The sequence below is a fragment of the Truncatella angustata genome (genome assembly GCF_020726525.1).
Source record: "Truncatella angustata strain MPI-SDFR-AT-0073 chromosome Unknown BKA67scaffold_4, whole genome shotgun sequence".
Classification (NCBI taxonomy): domain Eukaryota; kingdom Fungi; phylum Ascomycota; class Sordariomycetes; order Amphisphaeriales; family Sporocadaceae; genus Truncatella; species Truncatella angustata.
In genome coordinates this window covers 1,566,023-1,593,409 of record NW_025763384.1, presented here as the reverse complement: position 1 = coordinate 1,593,409, position 27,387 = coordinate 1,566,023, and the positions used below count along the sequence as shown (strand labels likewise).

At 49.9% G+C, this 27,387-nt stretch overlaps 9 protein-coding genes across 9 annotated transcripts; 6 read left to right on the top strand and 3 right to left on the bottom strand.

Moving 5' to 3' along the window:
• Window positions 1-138: 138 nt before the first annotated feature.
• On the bottom strand, window positions 139-1,531 carry BKA67DRAFT_564352 (Emopamil binding protein-domain-containing protein). Its single transcript, XM_046102732.1, has 5 exons — window positions 1,130-1,531; window positions 1,044-1,070; window positions 836-972; window positions 502-736; window positions 139-434 (listed from the first exon to the last, which is right to left on the bottom strand). Exons 1-5 carry the CDS (start codon window positions 1,350-1,352, stop codon window positions 289-291), a joined length of 768 nt encoding a protein of 255 aa, XP_045958447.1. The 5' UTR covers window positions 1,353-1,531; the 3' UTR covers window positions 139-288.
• An 88-nt stretch (window positions 1,532-1,619) lies between these two features.
• Window positions 1,620-2,229, bottom strand: BKA67DRAFT_564349 (uncharacterized protein). Its single transcript, XM_046102731.1, has one exon. The coding sequence runs from the start codon at window positions 1,976-1,978 to the stop codon at window positions 1,712-1,714; it is 267 nt and encodes an 88-aa protein (XP_045958446.1). The 5' UTR covers window positions 1,979-2,229; the 3' UTR covers window positions 1,620-1,711.
• Window positions 2,230-4,133: 1,904 nt separating this feature from the next.
• Window positions 4,134-4,622, top strand: BKA67DRAFT_535510 (uncharacterized protein; the record flags this gene model as incomplete). The annotated part of the gene is made up of 1 exon (XM_046100028.1): window positions 4,134-4,622. One exon carries the CDS (start codon window positions 4,134-4,136, stop codon window positions 4,620-4,622), a length of 489 nt encoding a protein of 162 aa, XP_045958445.1.
• Window positions 4,623-5,673: 1,051 nt separating this feature from the next.
• BKA67DRAFT_517883 (chaperonin 10-like protein) lies at window positions 5,674-6,926 on the top strand (the record flags this gene model as incomplete). The annotated part of the gene is made up of 4 exons (XM_046097949.1): window positions 5,674-5,878; window positions 5,934-6,162; window positions 6,220-6,506; window positions 6,565-6,926. 4 exons carry the CDS (start codon window positions 5,674-5,676, stop codon window positions 6,924-6,926), a joined length of 1,083 nt encoding a protein of 360 aa, XP_045958444.1.
• A 1,013-nt stretch (window positions 6,927-7,939) lies between these two features.
• BKA67DRAFT_623259 (major facilitator superfamily domain-containing protein) lies at window positions 7,940-9,724 on the top strand (the record flags this gene model as incomplete). The annotated part of the gene is made up of 3 exons (XM_046105507.1): window positions 7,940-8,193; window positions 8,261-8,638; window positions 8,699-9,724. Exons 1-3 carry the CDS (start codon window positions 8,089-8,091, stop codon window positions 9,722-9,724), a joined length of 1,509 nt encoding a protein of 502 aa, XP_045958443.1. The 5' UTR covers window positions 7,940-8,088.
• Window positions 9,725-13,921: 4,197 nt separating this feature from the next.
• On the top strand, window positions 13,922-16,144 carry BKA67DRAFT_517827 (beta-TrCP; the record flags this gene model as incomplete). Its single annotated transcript, XM_046097944.1, has 2 exons — window positions 13,922-15,090; window positions 15,151-16,144. The coding sequence occupies 2 exons, from the start codon at window positions 13,922-13,924 to the stop codon at window positions 16,142-16,144; spliced, it is 2,163 nt and encodes a 720-aa protein (XP_045958442.1).
• A 1,290-nt stretch (window positions 16,145-17,434) lies between these two features.
• BKA67DRAFT_592423 (uncharacterized protein) lies at window positions 17,435-21,834 on the bottom strand (the record flags this gene model as incomplete). Its single annotated transcript, XM_046104833.1, has 3 exons — window positions 17,435-17,511; window positions 19,287-21,721; window positions 21,779-21,834. 3 exons carry the CDS (start codon window positions 21,832-21,834, stop codon window positions 17,435-17,437), a joined length of 2,568 nt encoding a protein of 855 aa, XP_045958441.1.
• A 2,790-nt stretch (window positions 21,835-24,624) lies between these two features.
• BKA67DRAFT_271533 (uncharacterized protein) lies at window positions 24,625-25,871 on the top strand. Its single transcript, XM_046095882.1, has one exon. It carries the CDS (start codon window positions 24,841-24,843, stop codon window positions 25,651-25,653), a length of 813 nt encoding a protein of 270 aa, XP_045958440.1. The 5' UTR covers window positions 24,625-24,840; the 3' UTR covers window positions 25,654-25,871.
• Window positions 25,616-26,776, top strand: BKA67DRAFT_658490 (uncharacterized protein; the record flags this gene model as incomplete). Its single annotated transcript, XM_046107288.1, has 3 exons — window positions 25,616-25,645; window positions 25,705-25,819; window positions 25,887-26,776. 3 exons carry the CDS (start codon window positions 25,616-25,618, stop codon window positions 26,774-26,776), a joined length of 1,035 nt encoding a protein of 344 aa, XP_045958439.1.
• Between the last annotated feature and the right edge of the window lie 611 nt (window positions 26,777-27,387).

Genomic DNA, 27,387 nt, shown 5'->3' with positions numbered 1-27,387 from the left:
AATAATACAAATATGTCCTGATGGACTTCCAATAATTCATTACGGAATAAACTTCGAGATCACCGATGTTAATAAGCGCTTTAACCGCAAAACCAGTCACAAAATATGGGAAAAGGTATGGTAACAAAGTCAAACCACTTCATGTTCAATTTATGCGATGTTATTAAACTTTCATAATGATAGCTTGCCTATCGTGGTGAGTCTCCTGGCCATACTTATTTGAAGCAAGTGCGGACGGCTTATTCATGAACAAACCAGGAACACCATAATGTGTCGATGTAGACATGATTATTGTTCTTTCTTCTGCGTCTTTCTGACTGCAAGACTCGACTGTATATCCCCATTCCTCAATTGATAACCATCCAGCCCAGCTCTCACAGCATCTAGACTCTTCAGTTTTCTCGTGATAGTCCTTAGACTATCAGCCAGCAAGACTACCATACGTCAGTGATAGATTCCGTCTTAGGTTACCCGAATGTAGATTTGCAGTTGGCGACTTACGAGCGGGCACCACGACCCAGGGAGCGTTGAACCCGACGTAGTATACCCAAAAGTAGAGGAACTCTGGTCGGCTGTGCGCTCGACCGGTGAAATACGTCTCGACCAGACTGGTCGAATAATACAACGCGACGCCATAGAGGTGCGCCATACACATGATTATCTGCAGCGGATGACGCAGGTATGGCTCTTTGACAATGCTCAAAGCACACAAGTAGGAGAGCGGGCCCCATAGAAACTGTCGATATGTTTAGTCGCAGGCCAAAAATGAGGAGGAAGTGGTCGTGTCTGGAACAGCAAGAGGAATTGCTAGCGGTTAGGGAAGGGCCAAACCAACCACTGTAATGCTCTCGACGCTCAGCATGAATGGGTCTGAGGTCAGATACCGCGAGTCGGAAAGCGCATACTCTTTCCACAACTGAGCAAAGAGGTTCTGTGATGAGGCAACGGTAGCGTGGTTGAAGACAAAGTATCCTGGCAGTGGTATCAGTTTATTAGATGTTTCCAGAACTCTCCACCGCATAAGTCTTCGCAACCAAACATACCTTCGAAGAAACAGTGCAGCGAACCACCTATAGCCGTCCCTATATCAGCCAGAATCTCGCCATAAGCCCTCTAGTAGATGACTTACACAGAACGAACCAGCCAAAGACTGCTAACTGAGTTCTCGACAAATCAGGGTTGAAGCGTAGTGCCAGTCTGTTTGTCGCTAACAGCACTGAACCGAGCATACCGGCCAGAGCGGCCAATAAGACAGGCACAGGTGTGGTGTTGACGACATAGTGAGGGATCTCAACGCCCAAGGGGTAATAGGGGTGTTTTACCTCCGAGGGCTCTGTGAGCTTGCCGTACATTATTGCACCTAAACGCTGGCGCGACGCGTCAAATGCTCTCCAAGTCACGATTATATCTAGTCATGAAAGTTTAACACGGCTTAATTGTCTGTCGCGATCAGTGATACTGAGTGACTCGAAACTGAGTTAGAGTGCCAATGATTGGTTTACGGGCAGGGTTCGGTAGCTTACAAGGGCTGTCACCCGGCAGGGAGAGGTCTTGTTCCAATCCGTGCACGGGCCAGTTAGTTTCTATCTGAACCTGATGCTATTCTTTCTCAGTTTCATCCCATCACCACCGTCACATTTAGTCATCTTCCACAATCGTTTCTCACATAAAAGATCAGGATGCTTACTTAAAGTCTCATGATACGCCTCCTTTAGCAGGATATAGCGCTAAGCTTTAGTTGGCTTTGACGGGTTTGCGCTTCATCTTCAATGGCCGCTTCTCCCAAACCACAGTAGATCTTTTGATCCAGCCAGTTTCCTTGGTCGCAGCACTCTATTTCGGAGTGCCAAAGAAGATTTGTAATGACCAGCTTCATCCCCTCGTAGGCAAGATTGCGGCCAGTATAGTTGCGCGGTCCGTGGGAGAAAGGCTGCAAGGCCTCTCTCTTGTCATTGTCATGTACAGGATCTTCGCGCATCCAGCGCTTCGGGATGATCTTGTCGGCGTTGTGGGAGTTTCTCTCCCTCCGTGCGGCGGCGTAGATGGAAATGCCGACTGCAACGTCGACTTTGATTGATCCAACCCATGAACAGCTCTCACGCAGGCGCGATATAAGGCTGTTTGTATATTGTTGGGCTCTATCGCTGCTTCGAGGTTTAAAGGAATAAAATAGAGTATGTTGGTAAACAAGAATATTTTAAGATATTTAACGATAATGTAATATGTCACATATTTTGACTAATCTGTTTTGTTATACTTCATATTCCCGCGTTTGCTGCAGATGTGGTCTCTTGCAAGAAGATAAACCAATGAAATACTCTGCTGATCCGCCGCCTGTAGCCTGCTTTTCAAGGAAGGGTATTTTGCGATTTGTCATATTCTCCGTCAATCGTCCTCGTTTTCGAGGTTAAAGACAGCAAACAGGTTTCCATCTGTGAAGCAGTCCGTAGCAACAGCCTCAACCTCGGAGCCATCTAAAACCCACGAGGTGGACGGATATAGTCTGTAGACATTTTACCCAAAGATATCTTCAGTAGGCACAGGCACTTCAGACATCCCATCCAGACAATTTGATACCAAAAAGCATGGGATACTCCAGCAAAGCGCGTATTTAAAAAGGAAGAGAAAAGAAAGACCTCGTTGTAATGCTTGTCGAGTTACTGGGGAAATTCTACATGTACTTGGCAGATGGGAAGGTCTGCCTCAAAGGAATAATACACAGCATTGTACCAAACGTCCAAGTATACAATCTCTCACCCTGGGTTAAAACATGTGTCTTAGTCCTCTTCATCTAAAAATTGTCATACAACCTCATAATTTAATCGAAACAAGTTCTATGTATTCTTGTATTCCTCCCGGGCAACTTGCCACGCTTCGCGGCACGATAGCGCCGCCGTGAGCGAAGATAACTTGCGTGAATCCCATCCGTCTTTCAACCAACGCAGCCACTTTACACGTATAGGTAAGCTGTGTTGTCAAACTAGGATGCGGAGGTCGATCGGGAGATCCCCAAAGAACGGAAAGGTGGACTTGTCATCATATTGTGATTTTGTGCCTGCATCGGCACGCATGCCTGCTCGCGGGCAACATATTAGTGAAGTACGACAGCGGAACATGTTGATGACAGCAAGCAATGTTACTGCCAGATGTTCATGCAGAGGACGATGGGACTGTGAGGATTGTTCAGAATCTGAAAATGGGACCCGTAAACCTCTGTATATTAATTTGCTCACTTCTGCAATACCAACCTTACAAGAGGTGCTTTTGGATCGATGACTTCTTCTTCTGGTCGAAACAAATCTTTTTTTTAAACCCCCTGGTATTGCCAGGGATGGCACCAACTGTCGAGATTTCACTTGAGCATAATGAGTGTTTGAGCATGAACACCTGTTTTGACGACTTGTAGTTATCTATTGGTCTCGGAGATACCGCCTCTTGGATTGTGAAACAATAGCAAGTGTAGCCGGCGCCACTTATTGCTTTTCCATAGAGCAAAGCTCTTTCATGTTTGACACTTGCAATCATATGAGAATGCAACGGTCTTCTGCGGTAAAGTTCAGACTCCGAGAAATTTGACTAGTTAATGGGAATATCATCAACAAAGACTTAACCGCGCCGTGGCGATGACTTGGATATTTCCTTCTTCACGATTGAGTTGAAGTGGCTAACAGGCATATATAGCTCCACTGATAGCCATGTTATGAGCAAGTTTTTGTGGGAGATTCCGCCAGCGCGAATACCCACTGACAACCAACCATTGCTATTGTCGCAACGATCCAACAATCGGCTGAATACAAGTACGGTTTGCGGGTGCCAACGTTCCGATGGCTAACTAGTAAGTCTTTTGAAGCACTGGATGAAGGAGTTGTCGAAAGATGGGACTGTAGATTAACCCATAGGGATTAACGTTGATCCGTGCTGTTTTAGAACCTTTAGCAAGCATTATCAAATTGTAGATCGGTTTCGCATCACAACAAATATTAATAATTGGCGTTGCTGGTTCTCATTAGCTATATCGGAGCTCTATTGGGCACTGAACCACGGCTGCAGAAGTAACTGTGTACCTTGCTGTCCATTTTCAAAAGTATAAAGCGGGCAGACTCAATCCATCCATTCACACCAAGCTTTTCACCATGGCGAAGACACCACCAGCAGGCGGCTTTGCACTGCCAGTGGCATATCGGCTCTTTTTCCTCGTTATTGAGCCCATCTCAGCACTTGTAGGGGCTTTCTATGCGCACTTTCGCCAGCTGGACTACCTTGCTCTTACGCACGCCTCGACAGTACCGACTACAACGCCGATAGGGACTTCAATTATCATGTCGCAACTGGCGAACCTCTATCTCCTGTTCGCCCTCAATGAAGCATTGGTTCTTAGATCAACAGGCGATCTTAAAGTTTGGAAGACAGTTCTCTTCGTCCTGCTGGTAGCTGATTTTGGCCACCTGTATTCTGTCTCGGCAGTGGGGTCTCGGGTCTACTGGGATATCACATCATGGAACGCGATTGACTGGGGCAATGTGCCGTTCGTCTATTTGGGTGCTTCAATGCGTATAGCATTTCTATCTGGCATTGGACTGGGAGGTGGTCAAGCCGCCACTGAAAAGACGAAGGCGAGGTAGACAACAGCCGCTTGGCAAGCACTCGAGCTGCTAATCGGTCGATGTGCTGGAACCGCAACTCCTTGTTTGCCAACAAGATCAGCGAAGCCAAGAAAAAGCATACGAGTTCACGTGCCGAACCGACGGAGGCATGTCAAGGCAAGCCCCGGCGTTGGACGGCTTCACACGCATATAGGACTTGTATGTCGATGCCTGAAGTTTCAAATATATCGTGGCTCGTACTTGAGTTATGCCAGTCGAGAAACCTTTTGGTTGACAACAGAAGACTTCAGCCATGGTGCCGCCCTCGCTGGATTGCATCAGGCAAGCTTTGCGTGACAAGCCCACTGCACGATCTGGGGTAAACCCCGCTCGACACAGTGGGGTTCCACTATTCTTCGAGATTTCAAGTCATTGTAACTTTCTACAATGGCGACAAAAGTTGCCACAAAAGCCTCTGTGTTTCTTTCTTAGCGCAATGAAACACATGTATATCGAAAAAAACGGGGCGACATCCAAATCAATACACCCAAGTTAACACCCTAAATGGACATTGGTGGTCGTTAAATCGTACTCACGGGTGGGTCCTTGATCTAGCGAACGTCTGCTCCAACATACCATGTTCTGAATGGTGGAAATATCGGCGCCCTTATATTGTACCGGATTAACCTATCCAGCACAACTAGCTAATCTCAGCACCAACCCGCGTTTCCAAAGGGGCTATCTTTATGATGGTGGGGTTCACAACGCGACAAGGAGTGCAATGACAGGGGAGCGCTTTCTAAAAGCCGCTTTTGTCAAGGAATTGGATCGTCTTATTGGGCATCGCGGGTAAAGGCAGCTCTCAACACATGCCCCTCATACCCCCTCCATGGGCAATACGGGCAAAGTAAATAGGTGGAGGGCGGGGTGGGATCTCGCGTTCATGATGTACCGAATGCGCCTGGCGATGTGAGAGGTGTAATTTTCCTGCGACATTTTCTTTCCACGTTGCTTGGGAGTTTTCTCTGCCAATTCCTTAACTTTTCAACACCAGAATAAATCCAATATACCCAGTTTTCATTCTATCACCATGCCTCAATACGATCAGTACGAAGGTTTCCAGGTCAAGTCGCCCGACACCTGGACCGAGTTCCACAAGCAGAAGTTCTACACCAAACCCTTTGGTGACTATGATGTAGAGATCAAGATCGAGGCTTGCGGTGTCTGCAGTAGTGACGTTCATACCATCAGTGGTGGCTGGGGTGACCAGAAATTCCCCCTTGCTGTCGGTCACGGTGAATATATCAACTTTCGATCATATATATCCCAAGCGCTGACATACGGAACCAGAGATTGTTGGTAGGGCCCTTCGCGTTGGTCCCAAGGTCACCCTCATCAAGGAGGGTCAGCGAGTCGGCGTTGGTGCTCAGTCTTGGTCCTGCCTTGAGTGCCGTCAATGCAAGAACGACAACGAGACCTACTGCCCCAAGCAGCGTGACACATACGGAGCTGAATGGCCTGAAACGGGTATCGTCACCCAGGGAGGTTACTCTTCCCATGTTAGAACACACGAGCACTGGTAAGCCTTGCCAAATTCAGGTGCCGGCAAGAAAAACAGGACACTAACAGTATACAGGGTCTTCCCGATCCCTGATGAGCTTCCCAGCGAGCTTGCAGCCCCTATGCTTTGCGCAGGTATCACAGTGTACAGCCCTCTGGTACGAAATGGTGCTGGCCCAGGCAAGAAGGTCGCCATTGTTGGTCTCGGTGGTCTGGGACACTTCGGTGTTCTGTTTGCCAAGGCTCTAGGTGCTGAGACTTGGGTCATCTCCCGTACGCACAGCAAGGAGGAGGATGCCAAGAAGATGGGAGCTGATGGCTTCCTTGCTACTGCCGATAAGGGCTGGAACGAGCCTCATAAGAGTAAGAGATTTGTCTATACATCATTTGTTAAGTCAACTCGCTAATGCGCACATCGCAGTGACTTTCGACTTGATCATTTCGACAGCCAACGCTTTCGGTAGTGACTTCGACCTCAGCGGCTATCTTTCCATTCTGGATGTTCACGGCAAGTGGATTTCCGTTGGTCTTCCTGAGGATGAGACCTTACAGATCAAGCCCCAGGATCTGATCAGCAACGGTGTTCTGGTTGGTTCCTCGCATCTCGGTAGCCGAAAGGAGATGCTGGATATGCTGAAGCTTGCCGCCGACAAGGGCATCAAGTCGTGGGTCGAGACAGTGCCCATCAGCGCTGAGAACCTGTCCAAGACGATGCAAAGATTGCAAAATAACGATGTGCGCTACCGTTTCACCATGGTTGACTACGACAAGGAGTTCCCGTAAATAAAAGATAGCACGCCAAGTGATATCTTAAGGTTTGACAAGGCATAATAACAATAAAATATGAATTACACCTGCTTGTGCCCTGATGAACCAACTGTACACTCTCCACAATCGTACTCTCTCCGTGTCGTGGTCATTAGATACGTAATGTACAAAGTTCTCATCTCGATGTCTTCTTTTATGACGCCACAATCCCTCAGTGCGATGTACATCATGCACACTCTCCGGATTTTTGGCATCATTGATTTTGTCGTTTTTCCTTGACTAATCGAATCAGTCGACGTATCTACCCTGCAGTTGTCCTGAGGCCGGCCACATTCTTGTGCTCCAAATGTGTCTTGTCTTGTCAGTAATTACCGTCCCCTTATGGGCTCATCTAGGAGAACACAACCAGAATTGTCTGCCAGAGGCTGGTCCTTTCTCAGAGTTGCCTCCATGTTCCCTAAATTTTCTAACAATTTTCTTTCTTGCTGAATTTTCTATGCCTAGGACTGGTATATGCACGGGAAAAAGACCGCGAAGTAGCACAAATCGATAACAGGTCGTACTCAAGGCGAGTATATACCTGATTCCCAATATGCCTCTTTGGTCATTCATTTGGATACTTGGACGAGTCCTACCAGCAGGGAAATCCCTCCACCCCCAAAGGCCATCTGGAAAGCTTCGAAATGCGCCAAGTCACTGCATCTTGAAAATCATATCATCGCCAACCCTGTAATGGCTAGCTTAAAACTGAAATTGAAATCATAACGCCCGCGTCTGCTTGAGTTTGGACATCCCAAATGTCGAAATGAACATTACTGACAAGTACTCATATTAATTACCGCTTACAGTATCCGTGAATGAACCTAAGCACTAACCAGTTTCGGCCTCTGTCTGCGAGGGTTCTGTCTAATCACCCCGGCGCCTGTAGGGAACACGACCCCATAATTCGCTCCGAAGCGTGATCTAATCTTATCAGATCCGAGCTCTCCGTTGTTGACTCCGGGCTCGGCTTCAACTTCGGTGCGAAGCACTCCGACATGACATAGGGCCAGATGGCGGCAGGTAGTGTGCTTTACAACCTATAAATTAGGATTGTCGGTATGCAGTAGATTATGTGCAGAGCTTACACACTCATTCCTGAAGCTTGTGTATCTATCCTTAAGGTCAAATTGAGAATATGACCTCTGTAGATTCGGAAAAGTCACCTGTGGCTTTAGAGACTGACACAAACTTAGAGCCAAATGACTTCACCAATGCATCGCCAGAGACCGTGACCAGCGATGTAAGTGTAGACATTATTTTAAACGAGCTAGAGTGAAAGGCGCTCGAAACTAATATAACCTGTGTAGCGAGGGCTCAAGAATGACCCACAAGATCCATACAACTGGCCGACGCGCCGCAAGGTTGGTATCGCCGTGATTCTGTCTTTTGGTCAGCTCGTAGGAATCATGACTGCCAGTATAATGGCTGCAGCACTGGACCAGATCTCGGCCGATCTCCACATGTCAGACTCTCTTATGCAGATGGCCTTCTCGGTGTATGCCCTTGGTCTAGGATTTGGTCCTTTCATCATTGCGCCCATGTCCGAGGTATATGGACGCAAACCTGTCTGGATTGTCTGTAACTCTTGGTATATCTTATGGAACTCGGTCTGTCCTCTAGGCAACTCAACGTTGATGATAGTTGCAAGACTACTGGCTGGCTTTGGAGCGGCGAGCGGAGTCACCGTAAGTCACAGGTGTTGAATTCGAGCTTGATAACTTTTGTATACTTACCACACTATGCAGTTGACTGGACCGGTCCTTGCGGACATGTTCCATGCCAAAGATCGTGGCAAATCTCTGGCCGTCGCGGGCTTCATCCCATACTTCGGGCCAGCCCTTGGCCCAATCCTCGGTGGTCTAGTGGCCCAGCATCTGTATTGGGGTTGGTTCTTCTGGATCATGTCCATATTTGACGCAGGCGTGATAATCCTTGGCCTATTCGTCCTTAGGGAAACCTGTGCGCCGGTTTTGCGACGTCAGAAGCAGAAACGTGCCGCGCAAGAAGGCCAACATACGACCTTATCAACAAGGCCATTCAGCAAAGCCTATTTCAACAAAATACTTGGTCCCATTCAGGTTGCTTTGATGCGACCTATCCGCCTGTTGTTGTTCCGTCCCTTGACTTTCTACATCTCCTTCAATTTCGGCATCGATTTCGCCATGTACTTTCTGGTGCTCTCAACTTTTGCCACGATCTATATTGACCAATACAACGAGTCAGAAAGCTCGAGCAGCTTGCATTACATAGCCATCGCGCTAGGTAGTGTCCTTGCAACCCAAGCCGGGGGGCCGTTGATGGACCTTCTCTACCGTTATCAGAAAGCCCGGTCACCTGGTGGCAATGAGGAGAAACCAGAATATAGGGTGCCATTGATGGCGATGGGCGCCGGAATTTTCCCGGTCGGACTCTTATGGCAAGGATGGGCAGCGCAGACACGAGCGCATTGGGCTGTAGTGGACGCTGGGGCAATGGTATTGACATTCGCCAGCTTCATATATTCCCAGTCGTTCTACGCGTACTTGTTGGACGAATTCACTCATACGGCATCGGCAAACGCAGCTGTGAGGATGTTTTCGTACTTCCTTGCGTTTGTCTTTCCCCTTTTTGCTACGCAGCTTTATGACCGCCTTGGTTATGGCTGGGGAAACACTTTGCTCGCCTTGGTATTTGTGGTTTTGGGCTTTCCGTCAGTTGCAGGACTGTGGTTTTTCGGACCAAAGATCAGGGGGTTGGGGAAAACAGAGGAAGCTGCGGTAGACATTGACTAGATATTAATCATATGAGGTAGGCGAGCGAGACTGTCAGTTTTCTTCGAAATAATTGCTCGCTATCAAGTCAACATGGAAGAAACAATCACTAAAGTAGTGGTGGCCCAGGAGCTATAATAAAATGAATAGTGCACGATATTGACAATCAATAAATTCCTGTACAGAAAGAAATTACAATGTAGTGTCATAATAGCGCCTTGTAATGAGCGCCATAACAGAGCGCCCGACCGACAGTGTCAAAGCCCGACATGTAAGACAATGAGTGCATTCAAGTTGCCTTTTAGCCCTAGGTCTTATGAGCAGCGTAACGTCTCTCCAAATACCAAGCCGGACTCTGAATATGTTAGCGAGTTCTCCTTGTTTTACGTATTATCTTGGTCCGAGAGTTGCATATCTCATCCGTATGATCCCACTGAGGATGGGCTGAATCGTACACAGCATTTCTGTGTACCTCGGTCGTTTACACCAAGCTTTTTGAGGCTTTACAGGTCGGCTAACCGGTATGCTGCAGCATTAGCCAACGAAGGCGGTGTGACGTTTGATATCATGTGAATCAACTTCTGGCGACCGGTAGAACCGCCCGTATAGCGCTGCGTGGACCTTTATTCGACAGTATGTTCATATAGCCTCAAAGGATCACCACAAAGATCTCTTTGGGAAAATGAACACGTCGCTGGGGGCAATTGTAAAGAGAATTTGACACATTATAAGTACTTCGAACCAACTCTACGTATAACAACAAGGCGAGTAGGTTAAGTTCCGTCGTACAGGATAATTTCAAAATAGTGATGCTGAGACAATTGTAGAGTGTAAGGACCAGGTGAAGTTGAGTGACTACGGCTCGATATCTATGAGACACTGTGCATCTGATCACAAGCACTCTTTGTTTCGTAATGATAGGTTTCGTCGAACATGATCACAACTTAATAGCAAGACCTTACCTACAATGAAAAGAAAGTCATCGCGGCCGATCGCTTGTTCTTTTGCAGCACTTGAAAGGGCTTCCTTTGGATCAACTTTGGCGCCATGTGGGCAGAGCGCCAGTAATGGAGTCTTAATCCAAACCGGTTTGGTGGCATTCGAGCAGGAAGCACTGGCTCAAGCATCTTTCGAGTCGCGCCAGAAGTATCAAGTCCGTCAAGAACTCGAGTCTTCAGATGAGTAGAGTTGCTTGCAGAAGCTTACCTACAGAGCCTGCAATCGGCCGGAAGATATCTATAATGAGATCGCGTCCATGTTGCATGGCAAGATACCCTCTCAAAAGCCAGAGCTGACCATCGTCCTTGGTCTTGTTGAACAAAGCGGACTTCTCGGTAACCGAGATGACCCCAGGGCGGAAACCTGGGAGAGTCACCCATTCACAGAACCGTGGTGCGCAGCTGGCTGATCGTGATCAAGGGTGAGAAAGGCACGCACACCAATGCCGATTGGCTGGGATACAACCCATACACGAATCCAACGCATCAGTGCAACCGCCGTAAATATGAAGGATGATCGGCACGACGAAAGAGTTGAAAATCAATAGTCGTCGGTTTTTCCGACGATGCTGATGCGGATAACCCGATCGTGCAGAGTTGAGCTCTTGGCAGAGTTTGGGTGAGGGGCTGAAGGTAAAACGAATGTCCACGTGTTGTCGTCGTCGTTGTCACGGTGTTGTTTCCAAACAAAGTTAACTTTATCCGGCGGTAATATGAACCAAGGTCTGGAGAGCATATGTGCTGAGTGCAACACAAATAAATGGCGGCTCTTGAGGTGGCTCTGATGTAATCTGCACCATAATGGCGGAATTCCGTTTCACGATGAGAACACCGATGTTTGAGCTCAGTGACTGTCGCCCTCGTCACGGTTGGTGAGCATGTATTGCAATATTCTACGAAGGATGTCCGGAAAATGATGTTGAGTGTCTGCATAATGTTCCTACTTTCCTCCATTATCGTCGAGCAGGTCAAATGAGAAATGAGCTTATGACTCAACCTAGAGGCTGACTATTACGTCGAAACTTTTCTACATCAGAGCTGAGCTAACTCAGCATGAGGCTGAGCGCATGACATCCCAAAGCTACCCCATAATACATCGAGTGCAGGGATTTAGATGAGATGTTCTAAATTTGATCCCCTGACTGCTGAGTCGTGGGCCGGTCTTAGCTTGTGTCGCATTCTCGACGGGCCCTGAAGCGGTCGGAGCTAGCAGTCCTCATGGCGCAACCGATAACGCGATTCCGCCATCGCAAAGCTTGGCAGCCAGGCATTACACACTCCGTACATACATGCTATGCCGTTCTGCGATTCACTGCAAGCAGCTCAACACTACACAAGTACACATGTACTCTGTAAAACAGTCAACTAATGAATCAACCATGACTGCCTAGCCATAAATTACAGAAGTAACCCATTGAAACATTATGGAACGTATGAGATGATTAGCATTGCATGTCAAGTGTGATGATAGCGATGTTGGCGACGAAGTATTCTGTTCTTGGAATCCTTTTGAGGTCCATGTACAGATCTGCGGCTTATGCCCGCTCGTTGTACCTATGTAGTCATGCGTAGCGTCGTCTGGTTGCAACAAAGGATCTGAGCGACCTTTTGCCATGGCTCACATCAGGAACAATAACATCGCTAATAAAAGACGAGAAGGGGTCACAATGTGAGTACACCTAACGGTTGGTGAGTATGCATCATAAACACAAGGATTGCCCGCCCGTAATAAGCTGTTTGGACTTTGCGGTCGGGCAACAGGCGCCTAAGTTGGTGCTCAGTGTGGTCCTGAGTGTTCGGGCTGCGTAACAGTCGCATCTGCGTAAAATCTGGGGAGGGAGGGTCCATCCAATCCACTGTATCTGTAGGTTCCCGTTGACGAGGAAATCCAGATCGGGATTCGAAGTTGCATCTCTCCACCAACCGAGTGTTGGCTCTGTGCACAATTCTCCGTCAACACTTGGGTACTTGACGCTTCAGCTGAAGGAATGCTTGTGGGCGTTATAAAAACCCCAAGCGTCATTTAATGTCGAGACCGTCAGTGAAACCGAGCACAGGGTATAGATTGGTCTGTTGGCCATGCTCATTACTGTAGGTGGCTCAGATGCCCCCAGTCAGCCCGGCTGCATTCAAGAAATCTAGATTCTGACATTCTGACCCAACCAAGACCTTTTTGATTTCTTCTTTTCCGGCTTCGTCATGCTGTTGTGATATAACTGGCTTATCATACATATATCAACCATGTATTTGACGGGCGTCGATCCTTCTGCCAACCTCTCACAGCAGTGACACACCATATTCGGTTGGGCTCTCTATCCTCACTTCTATAAGCGCTGATGTCTTCTGTCTTCTGTCTTCTGTCTTCTGCCTTCTGCTACCCACCGCTCTTTCCTGTCATACGGGCGATTCGTCCAGATCCGGTTTACCGAGTTCCCACGCCGGGCTTGACAAAGCGCAGAATCACCTCAGATAGCGTTGCATTCCGTAAGTCCCTAGCATTCCCTAGCGCATCGTGTATCCATCCCTTCGAGTCTCGACATATCCTAGCCTCCTCAACGCAAGTCTACAGCATGTACAAAAGCTGTTGGACTCTCGTTTCCCCACGTCTCACCCCATCTTATTCCAGGACCCCTACGCGATGCTGTAAAGTACGTCTTGTTGGTCTAGGGGGCCGTTTAGTTCGGCAGACGCGCATACTTACTGGTGCATATGTATGCACGCATTCCCGCCACTGGCGCAGCCGCAAACTGATGATAGTCTGGAAAAGCGAAGAAAAAAAGTGACACACGACTCGCTACGGGCAGTACCCTCCAAGACCCGACCTGCGTAAAAGCACGTTGGTCTCTCCCTAGACCTGTCAGATTGAACTCTGACTTTAACTGGACTCCTGGGAAATAAAGGAACCAAGGGATATTACATGATTCAGTCTAATTCCGCTTCGGACCTCCCGCTAACTAGTCGATACGCAAAAGTTGTTCCCAGCATTCCGCTAATAGGCACTCGACGACCACCCGCTTCACTTGTTTACTTATTTCTGGGGACCCCGGCCCAGGGATCGTCGACCTTCATTTCCCAGACACCTATCGATTATTAGTTCTAACATCTTACCCTGCCATCTTGCTGAACTGTGTTTTCCTCCTTCAGCTGTACATTACATACCAAGTTGCTGCACGACAAACCACAGGCGCATTTGTGCCAAGATACCAACCCTTGAACGAGCATGGTGAACACTGCTAGGCTGCCAGTCCCTGAGTGGACGCCGGCGCAAAGAATAATACAAGATTACGAGCCTTCCACGTCAGGCGCAAGCGCTTATTCCAACGACACAGGCGCAGAAATCGAAAAGGACTTCTCAGAACCCATCCGGCCAGCAACCGCCAACCCATTCCAACGCACACGCAGTCTCAGCTCGACTGTACATTGGAGGAGGGGGCCTAAATCACTTATGTTGAACGCAGGGGATCTTCCTGCCCAGATGAAGGCACATGACAACGCGATCGAGGAGGAGCTTTCTCCGGGAGCGCAGAACGAGGGCTGTGGCAGTGGCGCCTCGCTCAAGGGCAGGTTTAGGCGTGCCTCCTTGAGTCTTATGAAGGGCATTGTGCGTCGAGACCGCCGAAGTTCCGAACCCGAGACTGTCCTCGAAGATCAGCAGCAGCCGCAACATCATCATCATCATCATCATCAGCAAAGGCCATCTACAGCTCATTCGGCATGGCATAAGTTACGACAAGCTACCAACTTTAGACAGTCGAGATTGTACGGTGGGCGGAGCAATGGCCTCGATACCATCTACTCGCCCCTTGAATCGACATTTTCCGAAGTACCACTCCCTGGCAACGGGCTCGAACCACCGTTCATCCCTTCTCACACCGGTGCCGCTGCAAAAGCGTCCGCTGCATATCAAAATGAATATCTGGCCATGGTGCAAAGGGAAGAATGGACAGTAGAGCACACGCACAATGATCGCGAAAGCGGAATTGGCATCTCCATCATGGATGCTTCGGAAGTAGAGCTAGCACCGCGCATGAACACGGTCGACTTTATTTCTAGGTTGCCCTCGGAGCTTGCTGTCCAGGTTCTCTCGCACCTTGATGCCACATACCTAACTGCGGCCGCACGAGTCTCAAAACAGTGGTATAGCCTCGTTCAAGATCAACAGATCTGGCGCCAGAGCTTCCTCAGAGAGAAGACCACCGGATATGCGATCACGGATTCAGTCCAACCTGGCACAGGTCATGGCATCCCTGCTCTTCGTTCTGGAAATGATTGGCAGAAGATATACAAGGCAAGACAACAGCTCGACCAACGTTGGAGGGAAGGCACAGCTGCACGGCCCGTCTATTTGAATGGCCACCTTGACAGTATATACTGTCTCCAGTTTGATGAGTATGTTCTTGTATTCATAACGGGTTTCGTGGCCAATCATAAACTAATTCATCTTCCTAGGTCCAAGATCATCACTGGATCCAGAGACAAGACCATTCGTATCTGGGATATGCATACCTTCCAGTGTCGACTCGTCATCGGGCCGCCCGATGTCGTCCACGATACATCGGTGCTGTTCGATACCAATGGTCGCCCTGTCCACTATGCTTCGGTACCGGAGAAGGAACGCGACAACGAGTCAGTCCCTGCTACTGTTTCTTTCCCTACTCACCACAAGGCTTCTATCCTGTGCCTCCAATATGACGATGACATCCTCGTGACCGGTTCCTCAGATGGTACATGTATTGTGTACAACATCAAGTCAGGATATCGCCCAGTCCGTCGCCTGGAACATCACACTGCCGCCGTCCTGGATTTGGCATTTGACGACAAGCACATCGTTACATGCTCCAAGGACATTAGCATCTGTGTTTGGGATAGGGCTACAGGCGCCCTGCTCAAGCAGCTCAAGGGCCACACGGGGCCTGTCAATGCTGTCCAGCTGCGCGGCAACAGCATCGTTTCTTGTTCCGGTGATTTTAAGGTGAAGCTGTGGAACATCGACAGTGGCAAGGTTGTTCGTGAGTTCGAGGGTCACACCAAGGGTCTTGCGTGCAGCCAGTTCTCCGACGACGGCCGGTACATTGCATCTGCTGGTAGTGACAAAGTGATTCGTGTGTGGGACGCCAGAACTGGTGAATGCATCCGAGAGATGCAGGCACACGAGAGCCTGGTTCGCAGCCTACACATCGACAGCGTCAGTGGTCGCCTCATCAGCGGCAGCTACGACACCGACATCAAGGTTTTCGATATGGCAACAGGCGACCAGCTGCTCGACTTTCCCCGCTGGCATGCCAGCTGGGTGCTCAGCGCGAAGAGCGATTATCGCCGCATTGTCAGCACCGGACAAGATCCCAAGATCCTCATCATGGACTTTGGTGCCAATGTCGACGACATAGGTATGCTCGAGAGCGCTCCTACAGCTGATGTTGCTCGAGATGCTGGTTTCATCTAGGAGATGGCTAAGCGCCGACACATCGTAATTTATAATTGCCGCGTTTTACAGGCAGTAAGAGATATTGACCCTTACGGGTCCTCTCTACAGGCTTTGGCGTGACGCGGTTTATCTTTCCAAGCGAGATTTGAGCATTATAGATCGCGAGTCTCTTTCATGTCAGTCTGTTTTTTGTTTCATGCTTGAGGGTCCGGCATGGTACAGCATAGCATAGCCTGGCATACGGTTCTCCATTGGGTAGAGGGCACGCCCTTGACCAAATATGATCATTCTGGGCAGATATTTTTCAGGCGTTTCTTTGGTCTTCTGAATCAAACAAGTCATTTATTTGCGATGGTGTTTCTTTTTCCGTTAGAATCTCAAGCATTGCGAAGCGATTTTGGGTCTGAGAATTGACAATACAAAGCTGCGTCATTGTTGCCGCTCCGCTGGAGCAGATGGTAGAGATGAACTTACTACGGCGGATAGAGAAGAAACAAAGAAATTTGCTGCTGAAACATGCTCGTATGCTATCTGCACCGTGCATGCTGCTATTGAGTTCCGGCTATACAGTCAAAGTGAGATGAGAGTCTGTTTTGTCTTGATACCTGTTCGTGTCATTGTTTTATCCACGCGGTAGATCTGTATGGCCGACCTTGTCGTTTCTCAAGCTGGTACGCTTGCGTGAGGCATGTGCCATATGCTGCTGTTTTCTACTTGATGCCCATTTACGATATACGTCCAGCCCTTCCGGACTTCTCCTGCCTAATGTCTTCCTCCGGAGAGAGGTCTGCAACTCAACAAGATATTCCTTGCACATAGACTCCGCGGCCTCACTGCGGCCAAGACGCCTATCGAAATATTCGACGGAGCCGCACAGCCATAAGTGCCGGTTCAAGTTCCACGCCTGTCCCCCTGCGGTTACGACCAAGGCCCCCCGAGAAGGCACCTCGGCTTCCTTGTGCAGTCACGGCGCTGCCTCTATACTGGACCAGGATTCGTGCCAGGCTATAAAATTCTTTTCGTTGCTATCGCCTTGCCTCGGACCTGTCGTCGCACTGCCGATGATCCATGTCGCGATTCATGGCATATGACACCTGTCGGTATGGTCACAACTTACCTGCCCGCCCAGCCCAGCCACTTTACACCCTAGCGCGAGTAACATCGTGTGTGGCAGCTGTATGTTGTTCGCCCGACTTCTGATACGGTTGTGCTGCTCGTCGGACTTGTCGCCGCACCGCCACTTCTCGGAGCCGCCCGTGGAAAGGGGTACGATTGCATGGCGCCCATGTTCCGGGGGATAAACGACTCTCAGGGTCTCTGGTGACACTCTTCAGCGGTGCCGCCATGGCTGTTACACCGGCTCCCCTCGGCATTGCCACGAGCACCTCTTCCAATGATCCGTTTGCCGTATCTATAGTGGACTGTAGGCGCATCGAACCGAGCTCAGTACCGTGTGTAAGGGATAGCTGACCCCTGATGCCCTGGGCCGAGTTGGTGTTGAACCTGCTTGGACTCTTTTGCGTTTATGTTCTTCCTCCAGCCTGTCGAAATTTGTCCCTTTCGACCATGTTCTGACCAGCACATCACACATCGCGCCTTCGAAGAAAAGCCAACAAATTTCAGGCAGAGTGGTTTACTGATCCCGTTGGGCGAAATCCAACTTGCACATCCTGCGCCTGGAAACCGAAGCCCAAGTCGCAAGGTGAAATAAGCCAAGGACATTATCAACCCATACGAACCGCGAAAACCATGTTGCGCCTGCATGGTTTCCATGACCCTCCCGAGAGGCTTGCCGAGTTCGTAGTACAGGCATCGGATCGTGTCTCTGTGGAGTTCATAACCCTCCGCCCTCGCTCATGAAGACTGCGACGAGAATGCCTCTGCCATGGCCCGCACAAGATAAGCCCCTCGGTGTGTGTGTTCGTATGATCGAAACCCAATGGTAAACCCGGTAGTCCGGACAGGGATATCAGACAGTCTAAGGGGGGTTGTTCAATGCGAAAGATGGCAACCGAGCCATGATCGTTGGCCTTTGGTGCCTGCTTTAACTGACGCCCTCGACAGCGTACGAACTCGGATGACAGATGTCCTGCTCGTTGATAGGCATAGCGCTCGCGCCATTGAGCAGCGGTTGCCTGTCGGTTGCCACCAGGACGGACTTCCAAGGCGGTATGGTTATCCCGGAACGAGCAAGAAGCGATTCGCTGCCAGAGGGTGACCAGTGACTCGACTCTTTCGCGGCCACTATTGCTATTGAATATGTTTTAAGTAGGTACAACCAAGAGCATCTTCCAAAGTTGCGAAACATGTTCAAAAAGACAAATGAAAGGGAGTGGCTGGTCATTTGAAAACAATGATATCAATGTAATTCAAAGCCCTCCACTTTGCTACATCTAAATGCTCCTACATACTGTGGACCTGCAGGGAACTGTCTGGGTATATCACAAGAGAGGAAGAAAGTACACTTCCCGCCACAGGCATGAATTATATGACTATCCTATTCCACTGCATCGATTATATCTCTCAAGTATTGATAGGCCTTTGCTCTCCTCCCTTAGCCTTGAGTACCTCAACCCGCTGCAAACGAAGTACAGACGCAGATGGGCACGAAGAGCAATACTGATAAGGCGCCCTATAGCCTTCATTCAACGCCTAATGCCGCCCACCATGCAATGAAACAATTATAAAAAAAAACATTTCCTTTTCCGGTCCACAATGCAAAGGATGGTGAATATTATGAAGTCAGCCTAAAGACTCGATTTCATTGGAATCATACCGCGCTGATGTACAATGGACTTGGGAAGTAATGATATAGTACCTGGTGAACGCAATGAAGGGTGTGTGCAGATGAGTACAGACCAAAAAGGGAGCACATCCCGAAACATGTAATGCAGCTAGTATACAAATGCCAGGAACTGGAGCATAGGCCAGCTTCCGAGGGAACCCCCTGGCAAATCGCGGAAATGAAAGCAATCTTATGATCGAGGTGCGCTGCCTTGGGGTGAAACATTGTAGCACAGCTCAGATAAGATCCGTGACGCGCCATGCCAGTACTCCCATGTCTCAACAAAAAGCTTAGTCTAATGGCTCATAACCGTGGTCTGTTTCTGACCTCCTAGTTGCTCTCTTTCGAACTCCAGTCTATTGAGCTCGTTCTCACGTTCAAGTTCTGCCTCCTGCTGGCGCAACGTATCTGTATCAGCATCGACTGGTGGATCGACTAGAGCATCACCGGCAGGGGGTGGGGGCGGAGGCGGCGGAGGTGGCGCATCTTCTTCCTTGACACGTTTTGGCGAAGGACCGGACGGTGTCATATCAACGTCATCATCTCGCTTTCGCTTTTGCTCGGGCGGTGTTGAATCAATACCCTCATCGTCGGACATGATAATATCATCCTCAACTTTCATGTCGTCGTCGAGCTTGGTCGTACCCGTGGGCGTACCAGAGAAGCTATTGGCGCCGCTTTGGCCCTTTTCGGACTTCTTCTTCTCTGCCGCGTTGTATTTGATGACAGCCTTGTCGAAGAACTCCTTGACATATTTCTTGATCTTGTGTTCCTGCTTCTTCGATACCGAGGTGGGATCTTCGACACGATTGTTCTTGTAGTCGGAAGAAACCAGTTTTTTGTTGATCTCTTTGCCGAACTTCTTAAGGTCATCTTTCGGGAGCTTGTGCCGGAACTTGTCCATTACGTATCTGACGTGAGGGAAGAGCGTGTTCTCGTAGATCCTCATCTGCTTCTCGAGTGGGTACGATCGCCACTTCTCTTTCTTGGGCTCCTGGACCGGCGTGTTGATCTGTTGTGGCGTATGAGTCGCGGACTTGGGCTTGGACAGAGAATCGATAATGTCCTGCAGTGACCTTTGTTCCTGTGCGGCCCTGGAAGGAGCATTCTGAAAGGCTTCTGGGGCCGGAGTGGTGGGCTTTTGCCATTGCACTGTACCACCCTTGGTGTAAAAGTAGTATTTGCCCTGGTTATCATGGGCTATGAACCAGCCAAGAGGTAGTGTGCTCGGATCAGGAGCACGACGAACCCGCTGCTGGTGGACCAGGTTGAGGTTGCGTTGAGGAACGCTACTACGAGGACCTTTCGGAACGTTATCTGGTAAAGCAATTTGAGCAACTTTGTGTTGTGGTTCTTGGCGAACACCACGCCGTTCTTCGAAGGAGTTGGTAGGCAGAGCAGTGCCTTGTGCGTTGCGGGCCTTCCGGGGTATACGGTAGCCAGTTTCCAGTTTGCTCCAGACCTCGAGCAGTCGCTTGGATTCTGATGCGATATCTTCGTGGTCGGATTGGCCAAGAGGCTCTATGACCGTCTCAATCTTTGAGTCAGCGATCTTGTTGCGGGTCAAGCGAGGGAATTTCTTCAAAACATCGAGAACCTGGAGGACGACGTTGTGATCATCTTTGAAAGAGTTTAGCGTGGTTTTGAGGATTTCATATCCGTGCATTCGCACAACGTAGGGGAGCAGGCGCTCATCGCAACCTTCGATCCGCTCCAAGAGCTTGACCGCGATCCATTTCTCCTTGCACTGCATGAGCGAAGCCATAACCTTTTGGACACCCTTCTCGTCAAGGCCGCGAGCTTGTACGCTGTTAACGTAGTCCTCATCGTCCTCTTCCAGTCGCTTCTTGCGGGGTTTCTTGACCACGGCCACCGCCGTGTCCCAGCCATCAGCATCGTCAATCCCAAGAGCTTCGATCGTTGCATCGGAAAGCTTGGTAGCACGCTCGGTTTGGGTCTTGCCACCAATGAAGCCAATGCAGTTGGGTTCGGCGCAGTAGCAGGGCTGGGGGTCAGCACCATAGCGGTCGACGTTGTAGTTGAAGACCAGTTCTTCGCCAGCCTGGACCTTGCGACTGGTAAAAATGCCCATGCGCAGCTTGCTGCCAACAACCCACTTGTCCACATAGCAGTTGGGATTGCAGGAGTGGTTGCAAAAACGGCCGAGGTTACCCTTCTTTGTCGCATCGACAAACTCGTGCTTTGTCAGTGACATGAAATAGAAATGCTTGATGCCCTCATGGTCATACTGGATCATTCGGCGTCGGAAAGTCGGCTCGTTGATGACCTCGCCAATATACTCAAAGATGAAGTCGTTAGCTTGTAAATCTCTGTTTGCACGCAGCCCGAAGCCTTTCTTGTCGGTTTTGATGACGGAGACATCGGCATATCTCTTCTGCTGGAATCGCTGGTTCTGACAGCCGTCGCCACAGTTGCATTCTCGGTCGACGCACTCCATCTTCGTGACACGGTTGATGCAGTCGGACTCTTCGTCGCACGCGTGGTTCACGCCGTCACGCCATTCCTCGGCACAATCGCAGTCCAAGGCATCGTGCTCGGACGCACCCAGCGATTTAGACCCGTACAGACAGTCGGGGATGAGCTGAAAATGACCACAAGCCTCCTCGGTCACGTCGGGCACGTCGTCAAAAAGGGCGGGCGGTCGGGGTGCGATCTTGGGGGCTGCTTTCCGCGAGGACTTTTGTGCTTGGATGCCGTTCACGTCTGGGGTCGATGCGCTATCGCTGCGAGGCTTCTGATCCGGGGACATGCTATGCGACCTTGACCTCGAACCGCTCGAGTTCGCCGCGCTGTCATCCTCTTTCTTGATGTCGCCCTCGCTTTTGATGGATGCGACGGCGCCGGACTCGACGGTCAAACCCTCCAGGGCATCGTGCACCCGCACATGCTCCTCGTCGTCCATGGTGCGGTGCGGTCTAGGCCGTCAACGACGGGGTGGACAAGAGAAGTTCTCGGGTGGCCAATTGATTCGGTGGGAGAAGGGGCGATGATAAGGGATGGGGCTTCGTACGAAGAAAGGATGCTGCTGCGACACGACGATTCGGATTCGGATCCGGATCGAGAAAGGAGGGCGACTTCACGACCACTGCCACTTTTTGTTCTGCGCACAACGCTATGTTATGAAAATCAGTCCAGCTTGAATAGCGCCCCTGCCCTCTGGGTTACGGCTGTGGTTATCCCCCCCCAACGTGCCCGCTAAAACAATGTTGCTTTCCCAGCCCAGCCGTATTGGCCCAGTATTCCTTGAGCGAGCCTCGAACAATCCCTTGCCGAGCAGTCTATTGCATTCTGGTGGCCGAGTTGTGTGTCCTGGCAGGTTCGGGAGAGAATATCCGTTCCGGGGGAGAAGAAGAGGCTGAGGAGAGCGCAGCGAGGAAATGTGGCCAGGACCCGAGATACTGTCTGCTACCGCGTTGCTCGTTTTGGCATGGCAGCGCGTTCGCGTCAACCGATCCTGAAGGTGTGCTTTGGCTTGGCTCTCTTCAATTCTTGCACATGTTACCCGATCGAGAGTCCAGATGCGCGTTTCCCAGACGGTATGTGCCCAGCAGTGGATTGTGGTATTTGAGGGTGGAAGGCGCTACGAATCTGATCTGGCACAAGAAATCATCGCCAGTCAACTTACTTACTCAGGTTAGTGGAGGATAGCGATAGCCAAGCCAAGCCAAAAATGCGATTCACGCGGTCCGTCGGTCGGTCGGGGGATAATGGCGGAGAATGCCCGATGGCAAAATTCCCCCCACTATTTCATCTCGTCCAATTGTGCCACTCCAATTCAGCACTCGCTAACCTTAGTTTACTATATGGTACCTACGTTTTTGTCAATTCGCAAAAGGGCTACCCTAGACTCATCATACGGTTTACATATGTGCATCCATCGGTAGACTAGACTCGCCTGTAAATGCACGGTAGCCATTACCATCAAGCGCTCACCTTGGTTGTTCCTGAGTGCGACGGGTTACAAGTGGCCATATATCTTGAGCAAAGCCGCAACTTATTCCTGACTGCCCAAAGAGGCGACGACGCATTGGACAAAATTATGCCGAACACACACAAGTTCCAATCTAAACAGCATGCGCGCCAGCCAGTCAACCAGCAATGATTTTCTCGTCTATGACTATGTGGCCTAGATGGAGCTTGGTAATGGAGTATTGCGAATGGCCTGTAATGCGCTTCCACATGTAGATGTATGTATCAAATAGCAATAGTTAGCGTGTAACAGCACCCCCCGAAGGAAACTCGACCGGAATGCCTTCCTCGTGACCCGTACGTATGTGTAAAACTTGCCTCGACGGGTGAAATTCGCTTTCTCGAGCAATTGGCTGATCCATACCATACCATCAGCGTTGTGCTGTGATGAAATGATGTCGTCTTGAACTGGGGTATTGATTGAAGACTGGGCTATACTCTGTGTAGTGCCAGCGCATCCCGCATCTCGCAGATCCAGCATCGCCATCCCCGGATTCAACTTCAAACTATTCGATATTGGGCTCGGAGCCGCCTACATGTCCAGTTCATATCGACGGGTTGTACGTTCAAGTGGGTCCTATAGGAAGCTGCCACCTCATGCCAGCGCATTGTGCATGTAGCAGAGCCCAAGACCTGCTGGATTGATGAAAAGGCGGTATGGGCCATGGCCCATATAAGAGTTGGATGTGGTGCGCATTAGGATTTCGCCTGACAGAAAACTGTAATGCAATGCTTGTCTCAAATCATCAGTCAATCTTTGTCCTACACTGTATACTCAAGCAACACCAAGTATACTCGTCATGTATACTCGGGAGATCGACCTGCATTCGCGGCTCGAGCCTGCTTATTTAATGGACTGTGACGAACACCTGATCCGTGCTCACTGTCAACGTGTGAAGGCAGCACAAGGCACTTCAGCGGCGTGATTGGCGAACCCACAGCGACCCTCAACCAGTCAACCAGCCTGGAGCATGTCACTACCGAGCTTGGAAGATTCAAGTAGCTGCAAGGCCAGCGAAGCAGCGAAAAACAACCAATGGCAACGACGGCCGGGTTCGCAAGGACGATACTCCTTACAGCAGAATCGAGGAACCGTCTCTCTACAGATTCCTCCTCGTATCTTCTCACCGTCTGTTCTTATGTTGGGCACTGAAGGCGGGGCGCAATAATGATGACAGGCCGATCGCCCCAGCGTATTATTCGGGGGGCTCTGAGGGGTGTATTTGCTCTCACGCACATTGGGCAAGATGGCGCACCATTATCGATCCAGCAGCTTATGGTTTGGTCTGTCCAAAGAAAAGCAAGATTCCCACCGTCATTAAAGTCAGGCGATCAACCCAATTTGTTTCGAGTGGTCAGCCGTCTCGGGTTCTCGAGGATATTATTATTATTTGAAAATATTGACGACTCAGATGAATCGTGCATCTGCAGAAGCGCACCAGCTGCATATCGCCAATCCACTCAGAATTCAAGCCGAATCTTTGATGGCTGCAACAAGCTCGCGTAGTTCCCTCGAGGTGTGCATTGGCAACAAGTGCAACATCTGACTTTAACGTCGCCCCCCGGGCCATTGGCAGCGGAACAACAAGGTTCTGCACGCCTCGATTTCACTGCACAGTTCCCGTTTTGGGATCTGTGTTTTATTTGCTTGCAGCCAAACGCACGAGCTAAGGCCGCCTGCGCTGCAATTTACCCTCGCCCTACTGCACTCAAATCAGGGACAACCTCGTACAGCGGACCTGGAACTCCATAAGTGAGAAACTCTGGAAATTGGATGCCCTGTGACCAGAGACATTCTGGCACGCTTTCGCCTCGAACCCGTTCCGAGTTCACTTGTAGTGAGTGCTGGACACAAATATAAAATTACACTACAAGGTACATTTCAATGTATACGTGTTGACAGTACTGACACCTGGGCTGTGCTGGTCTTCATGTGCGTATGATCGCCAGGTTTGCACAGACACTGGAAAGTCTTCGGGGCAAAGACTGGCTTCGAGAAATCGGCTATCCGAGACTCGAAATCACCTTAACAAATAACCCGCAGTCAGGGGTCCCTCCCGCCGCCCAGTCTCGGAGAGAGAGAGAGAGAGAGAGAGAGAGGGAGGGAGAGAGACGACCAAAAAAAGAGAGCTCCAAGCTCCACCGCATTGCCATACCCATACCCATACCCATACCCATACCATACTTACCCCATACCCTTGCAGAGGCAACCTTGGTACCGTGGATCGCAGGCAGCGCGCCGTCGCGACAGCCCAGCATCGCATATTCCTGTCTCTGTACAACTCGAGATCTTGAGACATACTACACTCGTTTGACACCTAAACTGGGCAATCGGCAAAGACGCGCGCTTGTCATACTATTTTGCGCGCGTCTTCTATGTTCTCCGCGCAAAGTTCCGTTGCTCCCTCCCTCCCTTCCCGGGTCTTTCGCCTCTCAATCCTATGACACACACTGCCTTCGACTGCCTGGCCTGCGCAGCATTCCCTTCCTCTGTATTACAGCCGCCTCAAAGAGGCTTGGATCTTTGCATGAGGCAGCCTGTACCTGCCTCTTACTCTTGTCGGTCAAACCTGATGTCGGCATTGCTGTAAAGCGACACTTCAAAGATCTTGTATTTCCGTTCTTACTCCAGATGCCTTGGTTGCGACGCCGGTGTTATTCCCCCTGTCTCTCCCACCCCTCACTTTCTGCTGTCCCTGGCAGCGCCCCTAGCCATGGAGACGACATGGCAAGACCCCGAGCTCGTAAGTGAAATTCGCAGATTCTTGCACGAACCGTTTATACTCATAACTCTGGTTCGCAGCGCTTCTTGCTGGGCGAGATGATCAAGGCAAGTCCCATAGACGTATCGGTTCTGGCAGAGTTCATTAGGGCGAATAATATCGAGCAAAACTGGATGAACATGCAGCTTCCTATCGGTATGTACTTCGTGTACTATATAATCGGTGACCCGTACGGAGATCTAATGGTATTTAATAAACGTAGGCCGTACTATGCAACAGTGCATGGGCGCAGCAGAAAGAGTATTATCTGTTCATCACCCCCAGCCCCCGAACTATTTCGGCTTGAAACGCAAAAGTATTGAAGGAAGCGAGCAGTCATTAAAGAGACAAGCTATCATGACGCCAACCGAACCAAGTCAACCGCCACGTAATATCCAACCGCGGCCCAGTGCGAACGGCTTCCCACCAGCCTCTTCGACAAATAGTAGCCCGAGTGTGCCGACGGGGACGGGAACCGGGACAGCGACGGGGACGGGAAAGAAGCGTGGACGCCCTTCCAAGGCTGATAAAGAAGCTCAAGCCCGAGCGGCAAACCTTTACAGGACCATGGAATATGCTCCAATTACACCTGCCCCGGCGTTGGCACCACTTGCACCAATGAGTATTACGCCTCAACGCGACTATGCCTCGTCTCCTGGTTACGAGATTAGTGGAGGTACAATGGAAATGAAGGTGCAGCGTGGGAAAATCCGCGGCAATGAGAACTCACCGATCGGGAGTGTCTATCCTCTGGCTTCTCCTGCCTCCGTATCTGATATACCACGTGGCGCACCTGAACCTGCCGAGCAGTACCAGCAGCAATCGCCACGGGACTATGCAGCGCGTCAACCCGCAGACCCTGGCTCCGCCTCCAACCATTCGCACTTCAAGCGTTCCTCGGCATCACCCGCATTAAATCAGGCGCAATCTCTTCCAGAATCTAATACACTGCCGCCAATACAAGCATCACCCCGCCATGCGCCCGAACAGTACAAACCAGAGCCTCCACGCGTTATTGATCCTATTTTTCCCGATCGAGACAGATCCAAGAGTGTGTTTGATCCTATCCCGAGAGCAACACCTCCAGCACAGCCCCTTGTGAATCGAAGTTAGGCCTGTAGCGGTTGTACTCGATTATCGACTCTCAACGGGCCCTGAGCTCAGGCTTATGTCCACAGGAAATATTCCGGAAGGTTCACAACATCTCTTCCTCAGACCCATTGTGTGCCAGCTGGGAAAAGAAAAAGATTGAAAGAAAAAAATTTATACATAAAGATTTGGACCAACTCTCGGACACATCCATCTCATTCCCAGCTGGTACAAAATCTGGTAAACGGGGGTTTCTTTTGGGCTTTTTTGAAGAAAAAAATTTAAACACGACTTGTTGCGTGCCATGGAATGGCATCATTTGTCGTCGTTTCGTCATAATAGAGAAGCGACAGTACCTATCAACAACTTTCATTCTTGGGGCGTCTGGTACGGGCAGCTGGCGGGCATCAATACCCATCATCAGCATTTACAGGACCATGGTTCTTCAGCACATTTTCATGATACCACGCTATACTGCTATTAGAGTTATTTGATGTTTTGACTATACAGGAAGGCTATCCGGCGTTTTTTTTCCTTTTACTTTTTCCAAATTCTTTTTCCCACAGGGTTTCGCTAGGTTTTCGAGGTCACGATATACCTACGTCTGTACGATTGATATGTAAATTTACGAAAGA